The sequence below is a fragment of the Dama dama genome, chromosome 20 (assembly GCF_033118175.1).
Source record: "Dama dama isolate Ldn47 chromosome 20, ASM3311817v1, whole genome shotgun sequence".
NCBI classification, from domain to species: Eukaryota; Metazoa; Chordata; class Mammalia; order Artiodactyla; family Cervidae; genus Dama; species Dama dama.
This window is the reverse complement of record NC_083700.1, coordinates 25,182,703-25,196,439: the sequence shown is the minus strand read 5'-3', so window position 1 is coordinate 25,196,439 and position 13,737 is coordinate 25,182,703. Positions and strand designations below refer to the sequence as shown.

The 13,737-nt window shown below is 40.1% G+C and overlaps 1 protein-coding gene across 2 annotated transcripts in view; it reads right to left on the bottom strand.

Annotated features, from left to right (window-relative positions):
- WARS2 (tryptophanyl tRNA synthetase 2, mitochondrial) overlaps positions 1 to 13,737 on the bottom strand; it is a 97,988-nt gene that overhangs the window by 11,923 nt on the left and 72,328 nt on the right. For both annotated transcript variants that reach the window (XM_061121031.1, XM_061121032.1), the window contains exons 3-4: positions 8,120 to 8,200; positions 5,749 to 5,834 (exon numbers count right to left, since the gene is read on the bottom strand). In XM_061121031.1, coding sequence (XP_060977014.1) covers positions 5,749 to 5,834; positions 8,120 to 8,200 — 167 coding nt within the window. The remainder of the gene's footprint in view (positions 1 to 5,748; positions 5,835 to 8,119; positions 8,201 to 13,737) is intronic.

The following is a 13,737-nucleotide window of genomic DNA, read 5'->3' as shown; positions in this document are numbered from 1 at the left end:
CACTTTAAGCACATCAAAATGAATATTTCCACATGTCAAAATGGTTCCAGATTCACAAAGCAACCAAACTAAACAGAAAACACATTTAGTTTTCATAATGACTCTGCACAAGTCTTTGCCTTCTGTCGGATCCTTGCCTCTTTGCTAACAATCCTGAGAGGTTTTGCTTTTACAAAAAGGGATTAAAATTTTTTTAAATTTTTTTCACCTGGACTGATTGCTCCACTTGGCTTTTTCATCTGATTTTAGTTTGTTTGTTTCTAGTCTTTCCTCCCTCTGCTCCTGCTGCTCCTTTCACCTCCTATAATTTATCTTGGCCCTTCCTTCGCATCCATTGAGTTTACACTTTACATTAATTCAGCCTGTCTTTGATTCTGCTCACTTATGGGGCTTATTCTCTTCACATTTTCAACCTCTCTCCTCACAGTCTTCCTTTCACTTCAAATAATTTAGTGCTGTTCTTTTAAAATTTATACCCTACATAATGATCTCCATATTAATGTCTTCTCTTTTCCCCCATTTTCTTTTTTTTCCTTACCCTGACTGTACTTTCTTAGACACAACATAAAACAAAAGTCTTTCATAATTTTGATTGTTATAACTTCTGTCACACAGCAATGCGTCTGATCTTCTTTGGTGACTAAACCATGTTTCTTTTGCTTAGTTCCTTGTTGCATCTACATTCACTTGGGATCCACCCCAGCCCACAGGCAGAATTAGTGTCCAGATGAATAATCATTGCTCACATGTATCGGCTCACAGAAATTTGTTCCTTTTTTTTCCCCCTACTTCTTTGGCTGTGTTTGTGCATTTTCAGTGCTGCTGCCTTTAACCAACCTGGCTGGAATAGGGCTTTGGTGCTGCTCTTCCTTTCATAAAGGATGAAATCACCACCACTGGTTGCTTGTCTGATATACTGTAACGACTCCTTAATTTAGCAATTATTTATTGAAGATCTACGATGTGGTAGGCCTGGTGTTAGGACTATGCGAGACATAAAGAAGGTTTTAACTTCTAGGGAGTTAAAGCTTCCAGGAGAAGAGAAAACACCACGTGAAGTTGTAAATTCTTCTGGCTAGTCCTCCTACAGTATTCCCTATCTCAGCGGATGGCAACACCATCATCAACCCTGCTGTTTAAGTCAGAAACCTGGGGACATCCCTGATGCCTTTTTCTCATACACATCCAATCCATTACGAAGTCTTATCCATCTTACATCTTAGCATCTTTTAAATTTGTCTCTTCCCTTCATCTTCACTGCCACCTTCGTGGTCTAAATGGACTAATGAAAGAGCCTCTTAGTAGCCTACCTACCTTGGCTGAGCCCCTACAGCTCATCCTTTGTATATTAATCAATTCTCTTTTAAAAGTATAAATCGGATCATTTCACTCTGTTCTTAAAAATGCACAGATTCCTTCCCCCTGCTTTTAGGAGAGTATACTGAATTGTCTGGGGCTTCCCAGGTGGCTCAGTGGTAAAGAATCTGCCTGCCAACGCACGAGATGAAGGTTCGATCCCTGTGTCGGGAAGATCCCATGGAGAAGGAAATAGCAACCCACTCCAGTATTCTTGCCTGGGAAATCCCATGGACAGAGGAGCCTGGAGGGCTACAGCCCATGACATCACAAGAGTTGAACATGACTGAGCAACTAATACTTTCACTTCACTTTCTCAAGCTTAAGATGGTCTCAAAACCTCCATTCTTGGGTTCTTACCGAGTTCTGCCAAAACATTTAGGTAAATCTTTCATACACTTAACTGGAAAGCTCCTCTTCCACTGCCTTCCCTCATGTTTGTTCTCTAGCCCATCATGGGCCACTCATCCTAATGCTGATTTTGACAAAAGAAACTTGAAATCTATAATAGCTCTGCACATCAACATATTATGAGGGGCCACAAATAGATTTGCTCATGAGAAAAAAATATGAATTTTTTGGTATATATTTTTGGTTTTTTGTATTTATCTATATTTATAATGTATATATTCATAAACATTCTAGTTATCATAGTTTTCAAAATTCAGAAATATCTCAAACAAAAAATACCCCAAGTGTTTGAGCTCTGTTGTAGGGAAAACAATGGTACAGGCTAAAAATCAGACCTGGTTGAGTTCTGCCTCTGGTACTTATTATCAAGCAATTAGGAGTTTCTAAACTTTGGAAGGAAGCACAGTAAGACAGATGAGACATGTATGTCAGCAGAGTAAATGTTGTAGTAAGCAGAGCTGAGTTTACTGTACTTGTCTGCACACTTTGCAGTGGCCCCAAAGGACACACATGCCCAGGAAATGGGGGGTGTGCATAGCGTGGCAACAGTACCCCTGGGAATAGTCTAAAGGAAGATGGCAGGAGAAAAAAGTCCAAAGGGACAGAGTCTGTGAGCTGGAGCATGTGTGGCTGGTAACAGGATGTCTGGCCTGAGACCAGACAGGACAGGAACATAGGGTTGTTTCTCTTAAGAAAAGGAGCATGCAGTTTCTAGCTCCACATCTTTGATCTGATTGTTGCAATACAGGTAGATAGCTTCTAGGCTAAGGTAGGAGACAATCTTCTTGAATATAGATAATTACCTGGGATTAAAAAAAATTTTATTTATTTATTTTTGCTACCCTGGGTCTTAGTTGTGTCAGGTGAGATCTTCGATCTTCATTGTGACATGCGAGGTCTTTTAGTTGTGGCATGCAAACTCGGTTGTGGCATGTGGGAACCAGTTCCCTGACCAGGGATTGAACCCAGGCCCCCTGAATGGGGAGCACAGAGACTTAACCACTGGACCACCCGGGAAGTTCCAGTTCCTAGTCTTATGGAAAAATACTTTTGTTTAACAAGTTAATATATCAGAATCCTGACAGGAATAGACAAAAATCTGCCACCGTAATTTTCCTCTCAGAAAACAGGAAAAATAAAGGAATCTGATGGCATTCTTAGTGTATATTCTAACCACTAAATAGATCAGGAAGAGTTAAAGAAGGAATATTTATAGCATGAGTTTTTTTTTTTTTTTTTTGGATACAGGGGGATAATTGAGGGTGGAAAAGAACTACTAATCCTTAAGTCTTAACCAACTGTGAGAACCTGCTGATGCTGGGCAGAGTGAGACAGACAGGAAGCTATTGGAAAGCTCTTGGTGTTTACCTGCTACATCTGAAATAACTATTGCTTTATGTAAGAAAAGAGGACATTGTCAACCTCACACTTGGGTTGAAAGAAAGGTAGATGACATGATAAATTTGAGGATGTTAAGGAGCTACTTTTGCCAATGTCAGTCTTTTAAATTGTTGTTTGTACTCTTAAAATCTCTGTATTGAGTATATACTAGGTGATATCAATTTACGCAGAATTTAATAAGACCCTGAGCTATGTACCATTAACCCACTTTACAGATGAAAGAAACTGTAGGATTTTTATCATTCTGCCAATTATATTTTTGGGCAACTGATGAAAACAAATTCACAATCACTTTGGTATATGTGATCTCATACTGCTCTTGCCTCCTAACATAACTTATGACTGGCTCCTTAAGGAGGGTGAGCACTGGCCTCAGGAGACCATGATCAGAGGACCCTGAGCCTCCTCTGTCCATTGTCTGGCTCCACAGCTTTGGACAGATTGCTTAGCCTGCCTGGGCCACATTAGTAGAGCATGGGCTTTGGAGAAGAGGCCCTTTAGAGCTCCCTCCCACTCTCTGTTCCATGGTATTACAAAAAGGTCAATCATTCTTGTCCAAGTTCACCTTTTTTTCATAGCGCTGAGTTTAGAGGACTCTCCCATGAGAGCTCTTGAACTGTTAAAGAAATCTGTTATGTTTGTGTGCTTCCAGATCCTGGCACTGAAAAATCAGCCTTTGGTTCTATGTAGAAGTAGCCCTTGAAAATGGAACTAGACATAAGACTGTGATAGTCAGAGATATCACCATCAAGCATAGACAAGGGACTATTTCATTACAATCCTTTAGGAAGGATTTTTCTCATCTTTACAGGTGACAAAATCAAGGTTCTTTGTAGAACCTTTCTAAGTAAATATGCTACTTCAGTGGGGAACTATATTATTAGATCCTTCTTAGACTTTCATTTGCTGCTCCTGGAGAAAAATGTGCTAGATTTCCCAGGATAAGTCAAAAGTTACTTATTATAAATAATAAATGCTATCAGGGGCCCAGCATTCAAGTTAAAATAGCAAACAGACACATAATCATAAAGTGAATCAAACTTAAATTTAATGAAATGAAGACAGCTTGTATGTACTAATGGACATTCCTTATATGTAAAGCTGAGCAAATATTTTTCTGGCTGTTTCCACCATCATGGCACAGGGCTCTGGGGTCATGTCACAAGGAACATGCACTATCATCTCCATGCTATTATCACATTTACATGCAAAGAATTCCAGTTTTCCCACAGAAGAGGCACTTTTATGGGGGTCAGGGCTTTAGGGGAAGGGAGTAAAAAAACACTCATAGAATTTCTCTTTTTCCTCAGAAGCTTTCACTTTAACAATGCTTGGCCATGAGTGCCTGCTGACTGGGAGGCTTTATCTCTAAATGGCCAAATAGGTGTCAAGGGAGGTGATGTGGGGATAGCAGGGAAGAACTGGAAGAGGAATGGGGTCAGAAGCCCTGGCCAGTCCTACAGAGAGTGGAAGGCATTGGCATCCTCAGGTTGTAGAGTCTTGAGACCTGTAAGTGGCGGCAGTAGCTGATTATAGATTATGGGTTCAGGAAAAGTGAGGGCACCTTATAGCATGTTGAAAAACTTGCTCTCAGGTCCAATACAGTAGCCACTAGCCACAGGCAGCTCTTTAACCAACTAAAATTAAATTAAAGTTAAAATCCGGTTCCTGTCAACATTTCAAGTGTTAACAGTCACATGTGACTAGCGGCTCTGGTCTTAGAGCAGATAGAGAGCATTTCCATAGCTGCAGCAAGTGCTATGGAATAGCATTTCTTGGGAGGCTAGATTATCTGAGAAATCAATATTTAAAACGCTTGAAGTGAAATTATTACTAGGGAAGGCTATATCCTATACTGGTTAAGAACACAGACTCTGTACCTAAACTTCATAGACTCAAATCCTAGGTCCAGGCCTTGCTATCACCTGACCCCAGGCAAGTTACTAACCACTCTGTGCTTTGGTTTCCACATCAGTAAAATGAGGTACAGATTCTAAAGGTTGTTGTGAGGATTAAATGGGTTAATGTATGTAAGTTACTTATGACTGTTTGCAACCCATAGTAAGTGCTATTTAAATGCTACTTCTTAAAATTATTAGTTTCACATTTAAACACACTTCTATTTGCTGTGGTTCCGTCAGTCAGTCGTCTCTGACTCTTTGCGACCCCATGGACTGCAAAACGCCAGGTTTCTCTGTCCTTCGCTATTTCCCAGAATTTGCTCAAATTTATGTCCATTGAGTTGGTGAGTTGGTGATGCCATCCGACCATCTTATCCTCTGTCGTTCCCTTCTCCTCCTGCCCTCAACCTTTCCCAGCAATAGGATCTTTTCCAATGAGGTGGCCAAAGTATTGGAGCTTCAGCTTCAGCATCAGTCCTTCCAAAGACTACTCAGGGTTGATTTCGTTTAGGATTGACCGGTTTGATTTAGCATTATTACTGGGGAATATATGCAAATAGATTCATGTGTCTGCCCCTTGCTGTAACCATCCTTCCCCGCGAACCAAATCTTTCAGAGCTAAGTGACACTCTCTTGCCAGCATGACTGCATTTAGGGCTGGCTGAACTCTGCTCCTTACTTGTACAACAGAATGTCAGCTGCCTGGAGCACCGGGTATGTGAGCAGCCCCGCGGTTCCATTCTGCTTCTCCTTGGCAGTCTTTGCCTGTAGGGTGAGAAGACAGGAGAGAAACAAATCTGACATGAGCCTAATTATAATGCCAAATTAAGAAATCTTAAAAGCAAGCAAAGGGTGATCTGAAGCCACCTGTAACAACATCCTGACTCAGTTCCTTTTAGCAAATCTGGCCATCTTCCGGCTGGCTTGTCTCCACATTCCAGGCCTAGGCAGGAATAAGGTGAATCCGCTTCCCCACTGTACCTTGAAATGATCCTGCACTGCCACTATTTCTTTTCCATTTTATTAAAATAAAGGTCCAAGATTTTCTAGACTCCAAATCAGATAAATTCCAGATTTCACAGGGAAGGTCAGAAAATATCAGGGAATTATAGGAGGATTCTTTACCACTGAACCACCAGGGAAGCCCACTACTACTGCTATAGGCTGTTCATAGGAAATTTGAAAGTTGACCATACAATTCCTTCAGTACATCTCATTATAATGTCCATGGTAAAGGCCAGTTTGCACTGATTATCAGGTAATTCTAACAAAAATTTAATTTGGAAACAAACAAATGAGAAAAGAACCCAACTTTTGAAAATTGCTACTGTATTAGATTTATAGTCTTTTTATATTAGAATACTAGATCTTGAAACTACAAAGGAAGTGGGGAGATGTGGGGAGTTCTAATATTTATTGGATGCCTATTATGGGCCCCAGATGCCTCACACCTGTGTTATCTCATCAATCCTTCAAATAACCCTGACCTCAGCAGCCCTGATCCTATACTTCTACCCCACTGTTTTGCCCCTCACTGCCCCAGTCAAAACCAAGCTAGGGGTTCTTAGATCTTCCCATAGAACTGGAACCTTGTTCTCTCAAAACTTTTCATACTTTGATTTTTTGTTTAACTGTGCATGCATGCTAAGTCGCATCAGTCGTGTCCAACTCTATGCAACACTATAGACTGTAGCCTGCCAGGCTCTTCTCTCTACAGGATTCTCCAGGCAAGAAGACCACAGTGGATTGTCATGCTCTCCTCCTGGGGATCTTCCTGACACAGGGATCGAACCCACATCTCTTAAGTCTCCTGCATCGGCAGGCAGGTTCTTTACCACTGGTGCCACCTGGGAATCTGTTCCAAAATAGACTACAAGCCTCACGAAAGGTGCTGCATCGATCCATCTTGGTGACTGTGATATCTCCAGCACTTAGCGTGCTATGAGACTAGCGGAAGGCATCATCAGCATTTGTTAATGAAAGAATGATGCTCGAAGGCATTTTCAAGCTCTAGGATAAGACTAGCTTTGAAATCCGTATTTTCCCTACAAGTAAGAAATCACAGACTAGCGGAAGGCTTATTCAGAATGCATTCACTGGCAACATGTTACCAGGAGATCCTTAGACACTATTTTAAAGTGGGAACATTTCCTATTAAATCAGTTATTTTAAAAGTGTTTCAGTGTTCAGTTTAGCATTACCATATTATGATAAAATGGGAAAGTCTTGCTGCAAACCAACATATGATAAAGAACATTATCAAATTTTGTTTCTAACTCCTGGCAGGTAATGATTCTACAGCACCACCAGTATGTCTAATTCAAGTACTGCCAGTTTAAAGCTCTGCTTCTCTCTGTAGTGTATGTGAAGCCTTCTGAACAAGCTTTTAAGGAACTCAGTGGCCCTGAAAATATGCTAGAAAGAAGCCTGATACTAAAACTAGTGTTGATGTCCTGGAGGGCTATGTACCTTCAGGTGTGATCCAATTGCAAAATTACATGGGAATACTATGAATTACTCAATTTATATTTCTCAGTTGAACTTCTTAGAAAAAGAACAGACTTAATTTTTCTGTGAGTTTGAACTGTTGCTTAGACTCAATTTGTTTAAATGTGGAATAAAATATGTAGTCTCTTCTCCCCACAATGATAACCTTCAGGCCTTAATGGCCAGTTAATTCTGGTGGAGGCAACCTCAGGGTCTAGTAATCCAGAAATGGTGACTGTTTGTTAATTAGACTGTGGCACATTCAAAGTTATTACCAAGTCTATCTAACAGTCACTCAGGACTGACCAGGCACAGATAAAATCAAATAATGGATATTTTAAACCAGTTTTTCAGTTCGAAAGAATCTTGGAGAAACCTTTTATTTTCTGTTTCATACCCTGAAGCGATGAGGTTAAAGATACTGGTCTTGCTAGCCACTAGTGCATAGCAAGCCAGAAAACTCAGGATTCCCAGAGCCTAACACAAAAATTAACAGAGGGGGAAAATAGCTTCAGTGGGCACTGAACTTCTTTCTGTTTATTAATCAGATCACTGGCATTTACCTTCCACTGGTGTAAATGTTGTAATCGAGGTAATCTGACCATGCAGGTAAGGATCCAACTTAATTGTGTGTGCTCAGACACCTGAAGAAATAAAATAGAACATTAACAAAGGTGGTCAATATCATCTTGCATGTAAGGCAAAACTAAATGGACAACAGGTATTACCTTGATTAAAATATCCCAGATCATGGTAATTTAAAAAATCAAGGGAGTTAATTCATAATGCATAGAATTTTAGATGCAGAAGACACCTTAAAAACTACCCAATACCATTATTATTCTAGTATTTTAATCTTCTTCACAACATCCCTAGCCAGCAGCTGACCAGACATTGCTTCAGCATCTTCAGTGAGGGGACTTCATTATGTCCTGAGGCATCTATTTCAGCACAGGGGATCTAGTCAGGATTTTATAATAACTTTGTATGGGGTGTAATCTATAAAAATATGGAGTCACTATGCTGTATACCTGAAACTAATATAATAAGTCAACTATATGTAAAAAAAAATAAAAGCCAAAGAGAAGACACATCCATACACACACATAAACATGCATACACACTGGTCCAATCCTCTAAATATATGAAAGCAGCTGTAACATCTTACATGTAAATGGCAAAAAAATGGTACTGGACTGAAAATTAAAGATTGAGTCCTTTAGACCCAAAGTAGTTTGAACTTTAGGAGTCAATTTATCATCTGAAAGGGTGTTTTTATAGTTTCTATTTTTTCCTTTTTTTTTTTTTAGAAGAGGTTTAATCAACAAGAAAATATAACCTTTTCCCAATTTGTTTTTGTTTTAACCAAATTAAATCAAGTCACCAAATCTGGCAACAATTGGGATGATTCTTGGGTCTGGGCCAGGTTCTAACTGGTCACTGAGAATTTAAGGCCTATGCGTCCCATTTCAGGACCTTGGGGATGCTGAGCCCTTCATCCATTGTGGCTTTGTGTGTGTGTGTGCCCATCTGATTTCCTTAAAAAGCAGAGACTGTTGCCAGCTCTGGAAAGTGGCCCCAAATGTGTTCTTTGTGGATTTTGCAAATGGAACATAAAGGAATGAAGCTGAATCAGCCCAGGCCTATTTTACTAGCAAGGAATCGCCATCTGGCATAAGATAGTTTCTCGTTTTTTTTTTCCCCTCAAGTCATGGAGAGGGAAGAGTTGTTTTTCACATGTTTGACAAGGAATCGCTTTTAAAGTTTTGCAAGTTGCTGGGCTGAATCTGTCATCTTTCTTCCAAGAGGCATTTGGGGTTCATTGAGGGCAGTGACTTTGACAGCACTGTCCATGCAAATTGCTAACTGCTGCTGTAAACAAACAGCTATCAGACAGAAACAGGAACCCTGGCTGGAAGCAAGAGGATTATAGTCGCTTCCAGTCAGCAGCAAAACACATTCCCACTTGAGCTAATAAAACAAGAGCTGTTTTTTGACATGAAAAACTAGGAGAGATTTTTTTTCCTTCTTTACTGAATTAGGAAAGGAATAAAAACACTGAAAATAACCATGAACATGTGGAAAGAGACAAGATGATCCCTTTCCTTCAACTAGGGCTCAAGAGCTCAGCTCTGGTGATATGCAAACAGCTACCGCGACGTCTCTATAAGTCAAGTGTTTTCCTTGAAGTAGCTTTATATTTGGATATATGGAATGAGACCTATTGAATATTCTGCAGAGATCTTCCTGGTGTTTCCAAATAATGTGGCATAAAATTAATTCAACTATTCTTATATAGAAAAAAGTAAGACTTTCTGGTCAAAGACAATTAATTTTCATAATTTATCATTAATAAGTACATCAGAAAGGTACTATACTTTAGGATTTGGCTCTCTTAATTTATTCATACTCATGGCTACTGCTTGGAAGTGATCAGATTTCTATCTGAAGAAAGTGAAAATGGTATTAAACATAGTACATGCTGACTATTGTTGTGAAATCACAAATAAAATAAAAATATAACCTGTTTCAGCCACAGAAAAACAAAAGCATGGAACAATAAGGTGGTCTGTTGACCATCCACAAACAAGTCAGCAGTGATTTAAGATTTCTGACCTCTTAATCATAACAAGTGAAGACATACGTCTTCTGCAGCTACAGTCATTTTGCCTACCTTGTCCACTGCTGTAAAACAAGAGTCTGGCATACTATAGGAGCTCAATAAATATCTGGTGAATGTATGAACAGCAACAAAGGCTGCAGAAAGAATGGTTAGGACCACAAAGAATCCATTAGCTTTAGCAACAGACTTGGTAATCTGGCCAAAATCAGTTTCAGGGGAGTGACTGGGATGAATGCTGAACTATAAAGCGGTGGTTGAAATGTGACCAGGAGGCAGCATATAAAGACAGAGGTACAAGTAAAGCATTAAGTAGAGTTCCTTGTGCTACACAGTATGTAATCATTTGTTATTTATTTTGTATATAGTATCAATAGTGTATATGTAAAGCAACTATATGCCAGTAAAAATTAATTAAAAAAAGAGTAACTAAACAAAATGCATGGCAAACACCTGTGAAAATATGAAATGTCAAAGCAGTATCCATTAAGTATGGAACAAGAAAAACAAGGAAATAAAGGAAATAGAGCAGAGTTCATAAGAGCTCTCTCTCTGAGGTTAAGCCATGGTTTCTGAATGCTAGTTCTGCCACTCATTGGCTGGATAACCCTGTATAAATGACTTAACCTCTCTGTGCCTCAGTTTTATCATGTATAAAATGAGATTAACAACAGTATTCACCTGACATTGCTTGGTAGAGTACCTAGCATACAGTAAGCACTCAATAAATAATTGCTGTTCTTGTTCGGTCACTAAGTGGAATCTGACTCTTTGTGACCCCACAGACTGCAGCACGCCAGACCTTCCCATCATTTACCATCTCCAGAAGTAAAGTCGCTCAGTCATGTCCGACTCTTTGTGACCCCATGGACTGTAGCCTACCAGGCTCCTCCGTCCATGGGATTCTCCAGGCAAGAATACTGGAGTGGGTTGCCATTTCCTTCTCCAGGGGATCTTCCCAAGCCAGGGATCGAACCCGGGTCTCCCTCATTGCAGGCAGACGCTTTAACCTCTGAGCCACCAGGGAAGCCCCTTCTCCAGAAGTTTGCTCAAATTCATGTCCATTGGTTCAGTGATGCCATCTAACCATCTCATCTTCTGCTGCCCTCTTCTCCTTTTGCCTTCAATCTTTCCCAGCATCAGGGTCTTTTCCAGTGAGTCAGCTTTTTGCATCAGGTGGCCAAAGCATTGGAGCTTCAGTTTCAACATCAGTCCTTCCAATGAATATTCAGAGTTGAATTCCTTCAGGATTGACTGGTTTGATCTCCTTGCTATCCAAGTGACTCTCAAGAATCTTCTCTAGCACCACAATTCTAAAGCATCAATTCTTTGGCACTTAGCCTTCTTTATGGTCCAACTCTCATGTCCTTACATGACTACTGGAAAAACCACAGCTTTGGCTACACAGACCTTTGTTAGCAAAGTGATGTCTGCTTTTTAATACACTGTCTAGATTTGTCATAGCTTTTCTTTCAAGAAGCAAGCATTTTTTAATTTAATGGCTGCAGTTACCATCAACAGTGATTTTGGAGCCCAAGAAAGTAAAATCTGTCACTACTTTTACTTTTTCGCCTTTTATTTGCCATGAAATGATGGCATCATATGCCATGATCTTAGTTTTTTGAATGTTGAGTTTTAAACCAGTTTTTTTAGTCTCCTCTTTCACCTCATCAAGAGGCTCTTTAGTTCCTCTTCATTTTCTGTCATTAGGGTGGTGTCATCTGCATATCTGAGGTTGTTATTTCCCCCAGCAATCTTGATTCCAGCTTGTGATTCAGTCATTATAATTATAGAAATTTCAGAAAGAATCTTTTAACTTTTTATGCTGAGATAATTATAGATTTACTTATAGTTCATAGTTCAGTCGCTCAGTCGTGTCCGACTCTTTGCGACCCCATGAATCGCAGCACGCCAGGCCTCCCTGTCCATTACCAGCTCCTGGAGTTTACTCAAACTCGTGCCCATCAAGTCGGTGATGCCATCCAGCCATCTCATCCTCTGTCGTCCCCTTCTCCTCCTGCCCCCAATCCCTCCCAGCATCAGGGTCTTTTCCAATGAGTCAGCTCTTCGCATGAGGTGGCCAAAGTATTGGAGTTTCAGCTTCAGCATCAGTCCTTCCAATGAACATCCAGAACTGATCTCCTTTACGATGGACTGGTTGGATCTCCTTGCCGTCCAAGGGACTCTCAAGAGTGTTCTCCAACACCACAGTTCAAAAGCATCAGTTTTTCGGCGCTCAGCTTTCTTCACAGTCCAACTCTCACATCCATACATGACCACTGGAAAAACCATAGCCTTGACCAGACGGACCTTTGTTGGCAAAGTAATGTCTCTGCTTTTTAATAGCTGTCTAGGTTGGTCATAGTTGTAAGAAATAATACTACTGAGAGATCCAGTATACCCTTCACTCAGTTTCCCCCAAAGGCAACACCTTGCATAAATACAGTACAATCTTACAACCAGGAAACAGAATTTGATACAATCCATCCACCCTATTTAGACTTCACCAGTATTAAATGCACTCATTGTGTTGGTGTATTTAGTTCAATGCAATTTTATCACATGTGTAAGACATTTCTCTTTTAAGGAGGACAGAAACAAAGGTAAGTGGTAGGGATTGAGAACAAAAAATTTGTTTTTTTAAGGTAGGATAAACCTACATCTTCCTCTCACACATGAAGAAGAGAAATAAATACAGATGAGGATCTATCTTGTGGGATAACAGTGGAGAGCAGAAAGTGAGAGAACTTCAACTCTAATGGGCTCCGTTATCTCTGAAAACAGAAGACAGGGGGATTACAAACAAATGGGCTAAGAAATATACTAAATGGAATTGCTGGGCTTGATAGGAAGGAAAAAAACTATTCTGGAATAGAGCTGTGTAAGACTTGATTCTTTGCTGGTGCTTTTGTGAATGAAAGAGGACAATCATCTTTAGAATACACTCATGAGGAAACACTGGTATTCTTCAGGGCTGGCTAAAATTTTTTTGCCTAAACATTTTTTAAAGTTTGTAGAAAAAATAAACCAGTTCATTGCATCTTTAATTTCCTTTGGTCAGTAAGAATTTTTAATAGGATCTGAAAAGCACTAAACAGAAAGCAAAAATCTTGGTAATTGCAACTAGATTAAAATTAATAACATGTTTTTATCACACACCACTATTAAAAGGGGCTTCCCTGGTGGCTCAGATAATAAAGAATCTTCCTGCAATGCAGGAGACCCGTGTTTGATTACTGGGTTAGGAAGATCCCCTGGAGAAGAAAATGGCAACCCACTCCAGTATTCTTGTCTGGAGAATTCCATGGACAGAGGAGCCTGGCGGGCTACAGTCCATGGGGTTGCAAAGAGTCACACATGACTGAGCAACTAACATTTTCACACTGGGTGCTTTGCTTGGGAATTCTTTCCAGGCAGTAAACTGGAGTAAACTGGAGTCTCCCATCTCTCAGGGATCACTCCCTGTCCTTCTTTGCCTGATGCTGAAGTCTCCTGAACCATTAAAAGAGGGGAAAAGGGACTTCCCTGGTGGTCCAGTAGTTAGGAATCAACCTGTCAATG